The sequence below is a fragment of the Drosophila navojoa genome, chromosome 2 (genome assembly GCF_054131105.1).
Source record: "Drosophila navojoa isolate 15081-1374.11 chromosome 2, UAZ_NAV_1.0, whole genome shotgun sequence".
Classification (NCBI taxonomy): domain Eukaryota; kingdom Metazoa; phylum Arthropoda; class Insecta; order Diptera; family Drosophilidae; genus Drosophila; species Drosophila navojoa.
In genome coordinates, this window is record NC_142890.1 from 14,359,859 (window position 1) to 14,375,833 (window position 15,975).

The 15,975-nt window shown below is 40.4% G+C and overlaps 5 protein-coding genes across 6 annotated transcripts in view; 3 read left to right on the plus strand and 2 right to left on the minus strand.

Annotated features, from left to right (window-relative positions):
• Positions 1–606: 606 nt before the first annotated feature.
• Positions 607–1,377, plus strand: LOC108649037 (rhodanese domain-containing protein CG4456). Its single transcript, XM_018098033.3, has one exon. It carries the CDS (start codon positions 751–753, stop codon positions 1,267–1,269), a length of 519 nt encoding a protein of 172 aa, XP_017953522.1. The 5' UTR covers positions 607–750; the 3' UTR covers positions 1,270–1,377.
• LOC108658722 (Heat shock protein 68) lies at positions 1,287–3,343 on the minus strand. Its single transcript, XM_030385949.2, has one exon. It carries the CDS (start codon positions 3,341–3,343, stop codon positions 1,421–1,423), a length of 1,923 nt encoding a protein of 640 aa, XP_030241809.2. The 3' UTR covers positions 1,287–1,420.
• A 1,293-nt stretch (positions 3,344–4,636) lies between these two features.
• Positions 4,637–7,038, plus strand: LOC149092168 (heat shock protein 68). The gene has a single exon (XM_089260770.1). The coding sequence runs from the start codon at positions 4,974–4,976 to the stop codon at positions 6,894–6,896; it is 1,923 nt and encodes a 640-aa protein (XP_089116896.1). The 5' UTR covers positions 4,637–4,973; the 3' UTR covers positions 6,897–7,038.
• A 364-nt stretch (positions 7,039–7,402) lies between these two features.
• Positions 7,403–11,924, plus strand: SMC1 (structural maintenance of chromosomes 1). The gene is made up of 10 exons (XM_018111550.3): positions 7,403–7,943; positions 7,996–8,144; positions 8,203–8,371; positions 8,438–9,460; positions 9,521–10,090; positions 10,158–10,413; positions 10,475–10,779; positions 10,839–10,945; positions 11,002–11,505; positions 11,576–11,924. The coding sequence occupies exons 1-10, from the start codon at positions 7,545–7,547 to the stop codon at positions 11,814–11,816; spliced, it is 3,723 nt and encodes a 1,240-aa protein (XP_017967039.1). The 5' UTR covers positions 7,403–7,544; the 3' UTR covers positions 11,817–11,924.
• A 695-nt stretch (positions 11,925–12,619) lies between these two features.
• eIF4EHP (eukaryotic translation initiation factor 4E homologous protein) overlaps positions 12,620–15,975 on the minus strand; it is a 46,275-nt gene continuing 42,919 nt past the window's right edge. The window contains exons 3-4 of one of the 2 annotated variants that reach the window (XM_018111561.3): positions 13,551–13,699; positions 12,620–13,261 (exon numbers count right to left, since the gene is read on the minus strand). In XM_018111561.3, the coding sequence (XP_017967050.1) occupies positions 13,237–13,261; positions 13,551–13,699 (174 nt within the window). In that variant the 3' untranslated portion in view covers positions 12,620–13,236. Of the gene's footprint in view, positions 13,262–13,333; positions 13,485–13,550; positions 13,700–15,975 lie in introns of those variants that run through there. The other variant, XM_018111560.3, reaches the window with a different exon arrangement.

The following is a 15,975-nucleotide window of genomic DNA, read 5'->3' on the forward strand; positions in this document are numbered from 1 at the left end:
TAACCTTTTAATTGTTCCACCTCCATGTAAACAGCAATGATAACGGTTGACGATTTATATAGTATATACATATGTTTGTATGTATAATTTCTTCACACATAATTATGTTTACCCCCAATTTAATTTACTATTTCATTCGTTCAGGCGTATTAATTGATTATCAGCTCTGTTTTGAAAATAAACCCTAATTATAATTAATTTACGCATTACATGCTTCATTGTACTTAAAACTTTTCCACTACATCTTAACTTAAAAGGAAAGTTTAAAATTTCGCCTATCAGTTCGTGTGAAAAGCATTCTTTAATGTTGTTGATGAGTCGCCAAGTAATAATATTCATACAAATAAGCAAATGTTCCCACTCTCTAATTGAATCCGGGATCGTAGCGTCATATAAAGATTAATTGGTTTAATCAAGAAGCAACCATATTTCTCGGACGTTTGACTTATCATGTGATGTGAGCTCGACAAACACTCTTCACGAATAGGGTGAGTGATAGTGCAGGCGGCTGGTAACAATATATACTATAATTTAGGGCTCAAAATACGCCTGAATTAATACTTTTTGATATTCGAAACAGTTTATTTAAACGTACTGATTAAAAAGCCAACAGTCTGGCAGCGCCATTAACAAAACAGCTGATAGCCGGCATCGACATCAGCATCAGCTTTGTTGCCATCACTGTTCAAAGATTCAGGTGGCCAGTGCATCTACGATTTACATAACATTTGTTTTTAAACAATTATCACAATGGCAAAAATACCTATAAGATATTTACCCACTGTGCTCCGAACGACAACCTGTAGTTTACGACATTTATCGATTGGAAACCCTGACAAACTTGCTGTTGCAAAGTCAACAATTTTACAAAACACTTTTACCGCCACAACAACGCAACGTCTCTACAGTAGTGGCAGTTCCATTGGCATTGTGGATTATGCTGCAGTCAAGAAATTGGTGAACGAGCCAAATAAATTGCTCATTGATGTGCGTGAGCCAAAGGAACTACAAGAAACTGGACAAATTCCATCCAGCATAAACATTCCATTAGGCATCGTTAGCCAAGAACTGGCGGCCAACGACCAGGTGTTCAAATCTAAATATGCACGGGATAAGCCACAGCCCGATACGGAAATTGTGTTTCATTGCAAAGCCGGAATTCGTAGCTTAAAGGCTGCAGAAGCGGCTGTCGCCCTGGGCTTTAAAAATGTGAAGAGCTACGAAGGATCCTGGCTAGACTGGGCCGAGCATGAAGGACTGCCAAAGTAAATACTCAAAACTCGAAATTTTATATTAGATAACATGGCTTTTATTGAATTGTATTCAAAATAAATAAAATTCTAGAAACTTACAAATAAACAATTGACTGAGATCTAATTTTACTTAGAACTTATAATACTAATTAAGGAACATTGTACTTTTAATCAACCTCCTCAATGGTGGGGCCACCGCTACCATTGCAGCCTTTAGCTTGTTGGCCACAGTGGGAAGCTTGTGGACCATCGCCGCCCCCAGCTGACTGATGAATCTTCGTCATCACAGGACTGCAGACTTTCGTGAGTTCCTGGAGCTTGTATTCGTACTCCTCCTTATCGGCTGTGGTATTAGCGTCGAGCCACTTGATTGCTTCGCTGCACGTGTCCAGCACGGTGCTTCGCTCCGACTGCGAAATCTTGTCTTTAGCGTTTTCGGCAGCCTCCTTCACGCCAAAGACGTAGCTCTCCAGCTGATTGCGAGCAGCAATCCTCTGGCGATGCTTCTCGTCCTCCTCGGCATACTGCTCGGCCTCGCTCACCATGCGATCGATGTCGGCTTGCGAGAGACGTCCCTTGTCGTTCTTGATGGTTATGTTCTTTGCATTGCCAGTGCTCATCTCCTTGGCTGTCACATTCAATATGCCGTTGGCGTCCAGATCGAAGGTAACTTCCACCTTTGGTACACCGCGCGGAGCTGGTGGAATGCCGGTCAGATTGAAAGTGCCCAGCACGTTGTTGTCCTTTGTCATGGCGCGCTCGCCCTCAAACACCTGAATTGTCACGGCGGGCTGGTTGTCTGCGTATGTGGTAAAGGTCTTCGACTGCTTGCAAGGAATGCGGCTGTTGCGCTCAATCAGTTTCGTCATCACTCCTCCAGCTGTCTCTATGCCCAGTGATAGCGGCGCAACATCCACCAGCAGCACGTCCTTGATCTGGCTGCTCTGGTCTCCACTAAGTATGGCAGCTTGAATGGCGGCTCCGTAGGCCACCGCCTCGTCCGGATTGATGGACAGGTTGAGGTTCTTTCCTGAGAAGAAGTTCTGCAGCAAGCTCTGCACCTTCGGAATACGTGTTGAGCCGCCAACCAAGACGATGTCGTGAATCTGGCTCTTGTCCATCTTGGCATCATTCAGAGCCTTCTCCACAGGCTGCAGGGTGCCGCGGAACAGGTCGGCGCACAGCTCCTCGAAGCGCGCTCGGCTAACCCTTGTGTAGAAGTCATGGCCCTCAAACAACGCGTCGATCTCGATGGTAGCTTCGCTGCTTGACGACAATGTGCGCTTTGCCCTCTCAGCTGCAGTGCGCAGCCGACGCAGCGCTCGTGGATTGGAGCGCAGATCCTTTTTAAATTTGCGCTTAAACTCATCTGCCAAATGGTTGACCAATCTGTTGTCAAAGTCCTCTCCGCCCAGATGAGTATCTCCAGCAGTGGCTCTCACTTCGAACAGAGAGCCCTCGTCGATGGTCAGGATGGACACATCGAAGGTGCCGCCACCCAAGTCGAATATTAGAACGTTGCGTTCGCCTTTGAGGTTCTTGTCCAAGCCATAGGCCAGAGCGGCTGCAGTGGGCTCATTGATGATGCGCAGCACGTTCAGCCCGGCGATGGCACCAGCGTCTTTGGTTGCTTGACGCTGTGAGTCATTGAAGTAGGCAGGCACAGTGATGACGGCGTCTTTGATGGTGGTGCCCAAGTAAGCTTCGGCTGTCTCCTTCATCTTTACCAGAACCATCGAGCTGATCTCCTCCGGCGCGAAGCGCTTCTGTTCACCCTTGAACTCGACACTTATCTTTGGTTTTCCGCAGTCGTTGACCACTTTGAATGGCCAGTGCTTCATGTCACCCTGAATCTTCGGATCATCATATTTACGGCCAATCAAACGCTTCGCATCAAAGACAGTGTTACTTGGATTCATGGCCACTTGGTTCTTGGCCGCGTCTCCAATCAACCTCTCCGAGTCGGTAAATGCCACATAGCTGGGTGTGGTGCGGTTGCCCTGGTCGTTGGCTATTATCTCCACTTTGCCGTGCTGGAAAACACCAACACAGGAGTAGGTGGTGCCCAAGTCAATACCAATTGCAGGCATTCTGGATTCTTCTTCGATTCTCTCCGATTGAAAAAGTTTGTTTATGCTTTGCTTTGCAAATATTCTCTTTTCAGCACTCTATGTGTATATATTCTTCTTCGATTATTTTATTGTCACTGATACTTTTGCTCAATACTTTTTGTTTATACTTTTCGAAAATAAACGCTAGCTTTTCAGCTTCTCTTTGTTTCGCTTGTTGTTTTCACTACAATTGCTTGCTTTGAACTGTGATGAGGTGGAAATGCGCACGGCTATTTATACTCAGCCGGTCAGTGGTGGAAAAATCGAGAGTGCACTCAAAAGAGGCAGAATTGTCTTGGTGATTCCAGAGAGAACGAGAGTACTGTGTACTTAGTTCTTTTATTACAAAGAAAAATAATATACATATGTACATATATGCATGTACATACATATGTATGTAATTATATGTATTTCATTAAGAATTGTGCTATTTTGGATGCATATACAATCTGTGTGCTAGATTATTTGGTAGCTCAGAAAGAATTTTCAAAAGTACAGTGTACATACATACGTATATATGTACATAATGTATGCATTATGATATTATTATTTATAGGAATGTTTGTGATACATATGTAAATACAATTATGTGCATTCATGTACAAACATACATATGTACATACATCCATAAATCGACAGTAATACAAATAGCCATCCATGGAACCCAGAAAAAGCTAGTGAGTCGTAGTCTCGTGTGAGACTTCTTGACTCTTATTTAAATATGTATGTAAATACAATTACATATGTGCATACAAGCATACATACATACATACATCCATAAATCGGCAGCAATACAAATAGCCATCCATGGAACCCGGAAAAAGCTAGTGAGTCTAGAGTCTCGTGTCAGACTTCTTGACTCTTATTTAAATATGTATGTATGTACATATTGCTAAAATATCAACTTTAGTAGTCTTTTAGGCAAACTTTCTTGTGGAGCTGGTTTGTAAATTATAAGAACAACCAAGCCGGCAAACAGAGAATATCCCAATCGCAAAGTTTTTAAATTATTATGATTAAAGAACAAACAAAAATGCAATAAGTACTTTTATTTATTTTATCCATACAAAATCTGTTCATTCGAGCATTAAAAATTCTGTCTTCAATATTTTATTGTTGTTAACAAATTAATAGACAAGCTTTGTGTGAGTGGGTCAATCGACTACCAAACCAAACAAAACGCTTGGCCTTATATATTCGACATGACTGTTTGAAAGTCATTCGGCATTACATACACATACACATACACATATGCATACACATTTTGTACGAAGCGCTCTGTCGAATTGCCTCGAACATTCTACTCTCGTAGAGAGGAATCTCGAAATTTCCACCACTGACCGGCTGAGTATAAATAGCCGTGCGCATTTTCGCCTCGTCACAGTTCAAAGCAAGCAATTGTAGTGAAAACAACAAGCGAAACAAAGAGAAGCTGAAAAGCTAACGTTTATTTTCGAAAAGTATAAACAAAAAGTATTAAACAAAAGTATCAGTGACAATAAAATAATCGAAGAAGAATATATACACATAGAGTGCTGAAAAGAGAATATTTGCAAAGCAAAGCATAAACAAACTTTTTCAATCGGAGAGAATCGAAGAAGAATCCAGAATGCCTGCAATTGGTATTGACTTGGGCACCACCTACTCCTGTGTTGGTGTTTTCCAGCACGGCAAAGTGGAGATAATAGCCAACGACCAGGGCAACCGCACCACACCCAGCTATGTGGCATTTACCGACTCGGAGAGGTTGATTGGAGACGCGGCCAAGAACCAAGTGGCCATGAATCCAAGCAACACTGTCTTCGATGCGAAGCGTTTGATTGGCCGTAAATATGATGATCCGAAGATTCAGGGTGACATGAAGCACTGGCCATTCAAAGTGGTCAACGACTGCGGAAAACCAAAGATAAGTGTCGAGTTCAAGGGTGAACAGAAGCGCTTCGCGCCGGAGGAGATCAGCTCGATGGTTCTGGTAAAGATGAAGGAGACAGCCGAAGCTTACTTGGGCACCACCATCAAAGACGCCGTCATCACTGTGCCTGCCTACTTCAATGACTCACAGCGTCAAGCAACCAAAGACGCTGGTGCCATCGCCGGGCTGAACGTGCTGCGCATCATCAATGAGCCCACTGCAGCCGCTCTGGCCTATGGCTTGGACAAGAACCTCAAAGGCGAACGCAACGTTCTAATATTCGACTTGGGTGGCGGCACCTTCGATGTGTCCATCCTGACCATCGACGAGGGCTCTCTGTTCGAAGTGAGAGCCACTGCTGGAGATACTCATCTGGGCGGAGAGGACTTTGACAACAGATTGGTCAACCATTTGGCAGATGAGTTTAAGCGCAAATTTAAAAAGGATCTGCGCTCCAATCCACGAGCGCTGCGTCGGCTGCGCACTGCAGCTGAGAGGGCAAAGCGCACATTGTCGTCAAGCAGCGAAGCTACCATCGAGATCGACGCGTTGTTTGAGGGCCATGACTTCTACACAAGGGTTAGCCGAGCGCGCTTCGAGGAGCTGTGCGCCGACCTGTTCCGCGGCACCCTGCAGCCTGTGGAGAAGGCTCTGAATGATGCCAAGATGGACAAGAGCCAGATTCACGACATCGTCTTGGTTGGCGGCTCAACACGTATTCCGAAGGTGCAGAGCTTGCTGCAGAACTTCTTCTCAGGAAAGAACCTCAACCTGTCCATCAATCCGGACGAGGCGGTGGCCTACGGAGCCGCCATTCAAGCTGCCATACTTAGTGGAGACCAGAGCAGCCAGATCAAGGACGTGCTGCTGGTGGATGTTGCGCCGCTATCACTGGGCATAGAGACAGCTGGAGGAGTGATGACGAAACTGATTGAGCGCAACAGCCGCATTCCTTGCAAGCAGTCGAAGACCTTTACCACATACGCAGACAACCAGCCCGCCGTGACAATTCAGGTGTTTGAGGGCGAGCGCGCCATGACAAAGGACAACAACGTGCTGGGCACTTTCAATCTGACCGGCATTCCACCAGCTCCGCGCGGTGTGCCAAAGGTGGAAGTTACCTTCGATCTGGACGCCAACGGCATACTGAATGTGACAGCCAAGGAGATGAGCACTGGCAATGCCAAGAACATAACCATCAAGAACGACAAGGGTCGTCTCTCGCAAGCCGACATCGATCGCATGGTGAGCGAGGCCGAGCAGTATGCCGAGGAGGACGAGAAGCATCGCCAGAGGATTGCTGCTCGCAACCAGCTGGAGAGCTACGTCTTTGGCGTGAAGGAAGCTGCCGAAAACGCTAAAGACAAGATTTCGCAGTCTGAGCGAAGTACCGTGCTGGACACGTGCAGCGAAGCAATCAAGTGGCTCGACGCTAATACCACAGCCGACAAGGAGGAGTATGAGTACAAGCTGCAGGAACTCACAAAAGTCTGCAGTCCTGTGATGACGAAAATGCATCAGGCAGCTGGAGGCGGCGATGGTCCACAAGCTTCCCACTGTGGCCAACAAGCTAAAGGCTGCAATGGTAGCGGTGGCCCCACCATTGAGGAGGTTGATTAGATCTCTAGTCAGTTAAAACACTGCTAATCCGAATTAGTATTATTTATGTGATCTTTTAAATAGATAAAGAAGTGATCTCACCAAAGAATCTGTTATTACCAAAAAAAAAAAAAAAAAAAAAAAAATTGAATATATGTTAAAATATTGTTATCAATAAAAGCTTTAATTATTCAACAAAAATTAAAATTTTATTTTTATTTAGTAATTGAAAATTTAAATCTCGCTGTGCAGCGCGCACTGGAGAATAGAGTGACCAGAACGTTTTTATTTACCTAATTCTGATGCTGAAATACAGCATATCTCTTTAAAAAAAATATATGATTGTATTAAAATGCCTGTCATTTTACTTTGTAACCTTATCCAATTATTAAATATAAACTTTGTTACTGACCATATTTTGTTCTTTGGTCAGGGATGTGATACAAAGTAAGCACTATTACTAACGTTGATACCGATAGCTATCGATATGATTTGTTCTATGCTCGATTGTGGTTTTGTTATGGTTTATGGCTTTGCAACACTGTAATCATGTCGCAGTGAATGGCAATCTAAAAGAGAAGCTTCTTGGCGCAAGAAAATCTCGGAAAAAGTATAAAATATAGTTTTTGTGTGTCTTATTGTTGTGGTATACATTTCAATATTGCAACAATGGCGGAAGACGATGAGGAAATGGGACATAGAGGTTTAGCTACAGCTAAACACAAACAGGGAGAAGAAACTGCGTTCCTTCAATTCATTGAAATGGAAAATTTTAAGTCCTACCGTGGCCACATTGTTGTGGGTCCCTTAAAGCAATTTAATGCTGTCATTGGACCCAATGGCTCTGGCAAATCTAATTTCATGGACGCAATCAGTTTTGTAATGGGCGAGAAAACATCGAGTTTGCGTGTAAAGCGTTTGAACGATTTGATACACGGTTCATCCATTGGTAAGCCAGTGGCACGCAGCTGCTACGTGACGGCCAAATTTATTTTGGATGGAGAGAAGCATATGGATTTTCAACGTGCCGTAATAAGCGGATCCTCGGAGTACCGAATAAATGGCGAGGTATGCGGTACAAAAATGTTTTAAAACCAAAAACTAACCTTTGAATCCCTAGAGCGTCTCAAGCAATACTTACCTTAATAAGCTAGAAAAACTGGGCATCAATGTGAAAGCAAAGAACTTCTTAGTGTTCCAGGGCGCCGTGGAAAACATTGCCATGAAAACGCCCAAGGAGCGAACGGCTCTTTTCGAAGAAATTAGCGGGTAAGTCGCAAAGCATATCAACTACGCTTGAAATTGTACATTTTATACATATTTTTAGATCGGGTCTGTTAAAGGATGATTACAATCGACTTAAGCAGGAAATGATTGTCGCTGAAGAGGAGACCCAGTTTACGTACCAGAAGAAAAAGGGGATTGCCGCCGAACGTAAGGAAGCCAAGCATGAGAAAATGGAAGCCGAACGCTATACACGACTACAAGATGAATATGTAGGATTAGATTTTCTTATTTTCTGAACAGTTATTAATAGCATTTTCTTTGTTTGTAAATTGCAGAACGAAAAGCAAGTGGAATATCAATTGTTTCGCCTATTTCACGTTGAAAAGGATATACAGAAATATGTTGCTGACTTGGAAGTGAAACAGCAAGAGCTGAAAGCTGTAGAGCAACGCAAAGAAGCTGCTGACGAGGTGCTCCGCGAAAAGAAAAAGGAAGCTGGCAAACTAACACGCGACTTAGCTAAAATTGATCAAGAGATACGTGAGTTTGAGACACAGCTCAATAAACGACGTCCATTGTACATCAAGGCAAAGGAAAAGGTGGCACATTGCAAGAAGAAATTGATATCGCTGCAAAAAACGCTGGAAACAGCTAGAGAGGCGGACAATGCACATCAGCAAGATATACAAAAGCTGGAAAAGCAATTGAGTGACGTTGAGGCATTGAAGAAGCGTTTTGAGGATGAGATTGAAAACGAGTCACAGAGACGTGGCAAAAGCGTCAACATGGAGGAGGGACTCGTACAAGAATATGATCGTTTGAAACAGGAGGCCGAAGCAACTGCTACACAATATCGTTCTGAGCTGGATTCTATTAATCGTGAGCAAAAATCGGAACAGGATATGCTTGATGGTGAAACAAATCGCAGAGCTTCCGTGGAGGAATCGTACAAGAAGCTCTCATTGCAGCGCGAAGAAGCAGTTAAACGTAGAGATAAACTGATGGATCATATCAAATCGTCTCAGGCGGCGCTGGAAGAACAGAATCGTATTAAGGATGAACTGCGACGTGATGTGGGAAGCTCAAAAGAAAAAATTGCCGAAAAACAACGTGAGCTTGAAAATGTGCGCGATCAGTTGGGCGATGCCAAGAGCGACAAGCACGAAGATGCCCGCCGTAAAAAGAAACAGGAAGTGGTTGAGCTCTTCAAGAAGCAAGTGCCCGGTGTGTACGACCGCATGATTAACATGTGCCAACCCACACACAAACGTTACAACGTGGCCGTCACTAAGGTATTGGGTAAGTTTATGGAAGCGATAATTGTGGACACAGAGAAAACCGCGCGACATTGCATTCAGGTTAGTTGTATAGCCAAATCAAAGTTTGATTTGTTTGTTAAAGTGCCTTTGCTTTTGCAGATCTTGAAGGAGCAAATGCTTGAGGTGGAGACTTTTCTACCATTAGATTACCTGCAAGTTAAGCCGTTAAAGGAACGTCTCCGGAATATCAGTGAGCCACGTAATGTTCGGCTGGTGTTCGATGTGCTCAAATTCGAGCCACAAGAGATTGAACGCGCTGTTCTGTTTGCCACTGGCAATGCTCTGGTCTGTGAAACGCCAGAGGATGCCATGAAAGTAGCCTACGAAATAGATCGATCTCGTTTTGATGCACTGGCGCTGGACGGCACATTCTATCAAAAGTCCGGTCTCATCTCTGGTGGCAGTCATGATTTGGCGCGTAAGGCGAAGCGATGGGACGAAAAGCACATGGCGCAACTTAAAATGCAGAAGGAACGCCTTAATGAGGAGCTCAAGGAGTTGGTGAAAAAGTCGCGCAAGCAAAGTGAGCTGGCAACAGTTGAATCGCAAATCAAGGGCCTCGAGAATCGTCTGAAATATAGCATGGTTGACTTGGAGTCATCAAAGAAGTCGATTAGCCAATATGATAACCAATTGCAACAGGTGCAAAGCCAGCTGGATGAGTTCGGGGTAAGTGACAGTCGAGTCAAGGCATTTCTAAACACTTCTCCATTCAAGCTTGTTATTCTGCTTACAGCCCAAGATTAGTGAAATCGAGCGTCGAATGCAGGACCGTGAAGAGCACATACAAGAGATCAAAGAGAACATGAATAATGTGGAGGACAGAGTATTTGCCGACTTCTGTCGGCGACTAGGTGTAAAGAACATTCGTCAATACGAGGAGCGTGAGCTGGTAATGCAGCAGGAAAGGGCGCGCAAACGCGCCGAGTTCGAGCAGCAAATCGATGGAATCAACAATCAGCTGGACTTTGAGAAGCAAAAGGACACGCGAAGTGAGTTATTGTCTAATAATATTTCATATTCAATATTGAAAATATTTTTTCATATTTACAGAGAACGTTGAGCGGTGGGAACGCAGCGTACAAGATGAAGAAGATGCATTGGAGGGGCTTAAAGCGGCCGAGGCGCGGTATCTAAAGGAAATGGATGAAGAGAAGGAGAAAATGGAAAAGTTCAAGCAGGAGAAGCAAGCCAAGAAGCAAGCTGTTGATGACATGGAAGAGGACATTTCCAAAGCGCGCAGAGATGTTGCGAACCTGGCTAAGGAAATACACAATATTGGCAGCCAAATGTCGTCAATTGAATCGAAAATAGAGGCCAAGAAAAACGAGAGACAAAACATATTGTTGCAGGCCAAAGTAAGTACGGCCGCAATAACATATTACAACTTGTATTAAATATGCTTTTTAATTCAAAGACTGATTGCATTGCGGTGCCCTTGTTGCGTGGCTCTCTAGATGATGCAGTGCGTCAAAGCGATGTAGACAGCGTGGAGCCATCGACATCAACGATGCACGATAATCTGTAAGTATTTGCCTATATACCGCAGGTTTAAATATTTACATGCGAACCAATTCTAGTATCGAGGTTGACTATCGGTCGCTCCCACGCGAATTATGCAAGCTCAAAGACGACTCCGCCTTCAAGAAAACCAATGAACAGCTGCAGAAAGATCTGCAGAGCAAGCTAGATGTTCTGGAACGGATACAAACACCAAATATGAAAGCGATGCAAAAACTGGATCTGGTTACGGAGAAAGTCCAGTCCACAAACGAAGAGTTCGAGAATGCCAGACGTAAAGCCAAAAAGGCCAAAGCGGCATTCGAGAAAGTAAAGAATGAGCGCTCGTCACGATTCGTGCAATGCTGTCAGCATATATCCGATGCCATCGATGGTATTTACAAGAAATTAGCTCGTAATGAAGCCGCTCAGGCATACATAGGGCCCGATAATCCCGAAGAACCGTATTTGGATGGTATTAATTACAATTGTGTCGCACCTGGCAAACGCTTCCAGCCAATGAGCAATTTGAGTGGTGGAGAAAAGACAATTGCTGCTCTGGCCCTACTCTTCTCTACGCACAGGTAAGTGCGGTCTATAAATACATGGAAAATTGAGAAAGTAATTGCTGATAAATATTGTTTACTCTTAAAGCTATCACCCAGCGCCATTTTTTGTACTTGACGAGATCGATGCCGCTTTAGATAATACGAACATTGGCAAAGTCGCTTCATACATTCGAGATCACACAACAAATTTGCAGACTATTGTCATATCCCTGAAGGAGGAGTTCTATGGTCATGCTGATGCGCTGATCGGCATTACGCCTGCCGAAGGCGATTGTCTCATATCTAACGTCTACATAATTGATCTAACTTGCTACGAGGACAAATGACGTGCAGATTTTAAGTAGAGCTATGCATAAGATATTTATAATCCAGATCATTTCAGACAACTACAATTTTAAGAAGAATAAACCGTTTTATGATTTTGTAGATATTAATCATGGGTTTTTTAGTACTCGAACTTCTCTTGTTAATTCCAGATATTTTAATGTAAACTTCTCCTTTAATCCATAACATTTTCTTCATTAACAGTATAGAAAAGGATTCCCAAGTGCTCATACCTTTGAATTAGAAAAGTCATTTTATTTTGAAAATAATTTCTTCAACTTTAATAGTTTCCTTTATTAGGCATCTGTTGGGTTGGTTGTACTGTACTGTAAAAGTCTGATTGTGATTGTGGGCAGAATTGTATATATGATGAATAATGTATAGGTGATACTGGTGATTTTGGGCATATGAGATATATACATATACTAGTATAAGAAAGTATAAATATAAATATATATACATATATATTTATGTGTGTGTGTAGGTAAAACAACTGGGTTTTTCTTTTCGTTTCAATATTTACTTTTTCGTTTTTTCTTTTCTTCATGTAAAAAACTTGTATTTCTTGATGAACAAAAACAAACAAATCGATTATTCAGTTATAATTTAAAAATAATCATATCAAACAGATAGATATAGTAATTCCTCGCTTATGGTGCTGGCTCCTGCATCTGGTAATATGGTGATCATCATCATCATCATCATTATTATCTTAACCTTAGCTTGGCAATCAGCTAAGTTCTGAGAAGGCTGCTACTGCTTAACAAGCTGTAACTATTCGTACTAGCACAATTGTTATTGTTGATTTGTATTGTAATTAGGATTAGATTTTAGAGAATAGGTCAAAGGTAATTAAGATATATTACATAGTGTACAAAACATACAAAAAGGTAAATAATTTTTGTTGAAATTTCTTAAACTTTCCGCTTACAATTTGAATTTCGATTTCAATTACAATTTTTACTTAATTGGGAATGGCTAATGTAAACTTTATACATAAAAACTAAAATATTCATTGCGTTTCATATATACAATCGAATTTGTAAAATACAAAGATTTGTTATATCATTAGCGTTAAGATATTAAACTGTCTTCCTATATATTGATTTTTGAAAGGGGCTGCAAGGGGAGAAACGATTGAGGGCTTTGACTATGTGGTATTTTGTTAGCATCTCCGTCATCATCGCCATCGACAGGGTAATAATTGTCATTATTAAAGGCTTATGTTGTTCGTTTTGTGCTTCTTGTTGTTAGATGTGTGTGTGTGTGTGTTTGCTAGTGTTTAGGTTGTTGATGCTGTTGCTGTTGTTGTTGTTGTTGTTGTTGTTGTGTGTTGGTATTGCTGCTCCATTTGCTAGTCACTAAATCATCTGTTTGTTTATTTATTGTTTTTGTTTTGTGTTTGTAGTTATTCATTGAATTTCAGCTTTTCAATGCGCCTTTATTACTGCGAAGTAAAAGAAACAAAATTTTGATTTAATTAGCTCAAGAATTAAATAAAATTGCCAAAGCTTGAGTGCCCCATGCCCAGCCCAGTCTTGTTCCTTAGTTTCCCATGCATAATCTTCATCATTATTTGTTTTTAACGGTGCCAGGATCGGACATGTCTAATATGTCGGAAATTTCTATTATACAAGGAGCTATTCAGCATGCGACAACGACTGTGGGGCCTGTTACAGTCGGTATTGAAAATGATGTGAGATGCTGAAACGGATGCTCGAGCTGTTCATACTCACATTGAAACGTATTTAAGGCTATCACAGTGTATCTTATACTCCATTGCAGTTGTTAGAGGTATATTTAATATCCTGCGTAACGTATCACGGATACGAGTTGTACTGGTCATATCAGTGGCAGTCCGGTTCCATACTGATAAGCTATCCTCCTGCATAGGTAAATGGGATTATTAAAAGTGTTCTTAAGCCTTAAATGAATACAATAGAATGCCTCAAATAGAAGCCTGAAAGCCAGCCAACCGCGTGTAATTGAAAAGAATATTCAGCGTTCGTTTTTTGTTTAATAATTTTTATTTTTCAATCAATGTTAGTAAATCATTTTGATGTCTGACCAATCAAAAAATTCAAAATGATAAAACAGAACAAATTGAATTTTTTGTTTTAGTTGTTTCTTAACACAAAAGGCGAAACAATTGAAATCTTAATTTAAAAATTGTATTTTCTGCTTTTTTTTTTTTGGTTTTTATTTATTTTGTATTTTTGTTTTATTTTGGGTTTGGTTATCGCACTTGAAATTGTTTGTTGACTCGTTTCTCGTTTTCTCCTTTTTTTTTTTTTGTTTGTTTTCATTTTTTTATATAATTATGTATGTATATAAGACTAACACTTAATTGTAATCGTTTTTTTTAATTAGATTTTTTTTATTACTTTTAATAATTAACTAAATTGTCTAACGAGGAGAAAATATAATAGATGTAAGTATGTTCGTTAATATGAAGTTTTACACGGTTCTTTTTGTTTTATTTAAATATATATGTATATTCATATATATTTGTTGTAGAATGTGTTATAGTATAGTTAAACATTTTTAACAATTATCGAGTATTTGCTCAAAGACTTTGAGTAGAACCGTTTTTTTTTTCTTTTTTGTTTTTTTTGCTGTTATAATTGTTTATAATAAGTACAGTTTAAAGTTTCTTTTTAAGTTTTGATTTAATGTTTAGGTTTGTGTAACTCTATGTGTGTGTATGTGGGCGTGTGTGTAAGTCTGTACGTGTGTGCCATATATATATATGTTAATATTGTTTAATTTGTTGTAAACTTTACGGTGTGTGCACGGAAACTACATGATTTTCTTTCGCTTTTACTGAGTCTTGACGCTACTCAGATGTATATATATATATGTATATATAGGATTGTATATTATGTGTATGTGTCTTTATATATATACACACATATATATATAAATCTCCTGGCGTATGTTTGTTTCTATTTTTCGTTTTGTTTCAAACGCATTTCAATTGCACATTTTCGTTCTTGTTGTTGTTTTCTTTTTAAATTTATTTTTAATATTTTGTAAATATTAAACACTTGCATAGCAATTACATCAACGCTCGATTCGCTAATTAATTTATTTGGACTAAATATAGTTATACATATATAATATATAAGGTATATGTTGTAACTTCAATTAAAATATATATAAATATTCATTTATGCTCATGTTAATCATGTTTTAATCATTTGTTGTCCTTTGTTTTTTTACTGCGTTCCACTTTGTTCATTTTTTGTTCAGTATTATTGCTTTTGAATACACATACATACGTATATACACACACATATACATACATATACATATCCTTCATATGCATATGCATATACAATTTCATCTTATTTCGTTTATATCGTATGTATGTGTGCGTGTGCTTGTGCCTGTTCTCGGTGGGCGTGGCTTTTTTTTAATAATCCTCCCATCAGGTGTCGCCCGAGAAGCAGGTGCTCAAGTTTCATTCACATATATTAAGTGCTAAGTTTTTCATTCAAGTTTCCCATTTATTGCGGCAGCATTCATTCAATTCTGCTTTCCTCTTCTCGTTCAACTTGTATATATCATTTGTGATTTAATTTTTTTTTAAATTTATAATTTGTATTTGCTCTCTTCGAGTTCTCTTGCCGTTTTCATTACTGATTGCTGTTTGAGTGTGCTTGAAATGCTTCGATATGCCTGGAATTATTGTTGGAGTAACTGTTCCCAATGCGTACTCGCATCATGTATGGGGCGAACACATCGTCATGATCACTATCAAAAAACTCGCATCATCGATCAATGCAACAATTGCAGCAAACCCAGTTGCAGCCAGCCATAGAGGCCATAAGCTGCGACTCATCTCCCACCTGGAGACGTGTCGAGCGGTTTGATTTGCTTTTGCTTTGCTCTTTGTTTTAACTCTATTGTTTAACTGGGCATTCTCTCTAGAGAATTTTCTTTGAATTTTATTCAATTTTAAAGTACACAATTTCTTTTACGAGTCTGAAACAAATTGTTTCGTCTTCTTTTCTTTTTTTTTTTTATTTATTTATTTTTTTGAAACTCACTTTCTATGCTTTTAAATACATCATATAATCGTATTTAGCTCCTTTTTAAATTTTTATTTTTATATTTACGGCATATAAATATCGAAATTATGTAACTATTTAATTATAT

Bases quoted from the DNA above. Each gene is read 5' to 3' on its own strand.
- LOC108649037 (XM_018098033.3), top strand. From the start codon at position 751: ATGGCAAAAATACCTATAAGATATTTACCCACTGTGCTCCGAACGACA.
- LOC108658722 (XM_030385949.2), bottom strand. From the start codon at position 3,343: ATGCCTGCAATTGGTATTGACTTGGGCACCACCTACTCCTGTGTTGGT.
- LOC149092168 (XM_089260770.1), top strand. From the start codon at position 4,974: ATGCCTGCAATTGGTATTGACTTGGGCACCACCTACTCCTGTGTTGGT.
- SMC1 (XM_018111550.3), top strand. From the start codon at position 7,545: ATGGCGGAAGACGATGAGGAAATGGGACATAGAGGTTTAGCTACAGCT. The intron at 7,944-7,995 runs GTATGCGGTACA...TTGAATCCCTAG, and splicing joins AGTACCGAATAAATGGCGAG to AGCGTCTCAAGCAATACTTA. The intron at 8,372-8,437 runs GTAGGATTAGAT...TGTAAATTGCAG, and splicing joins CACGACTACAAGATGAATAT to AACGAAAAGCAAGTGGAATA.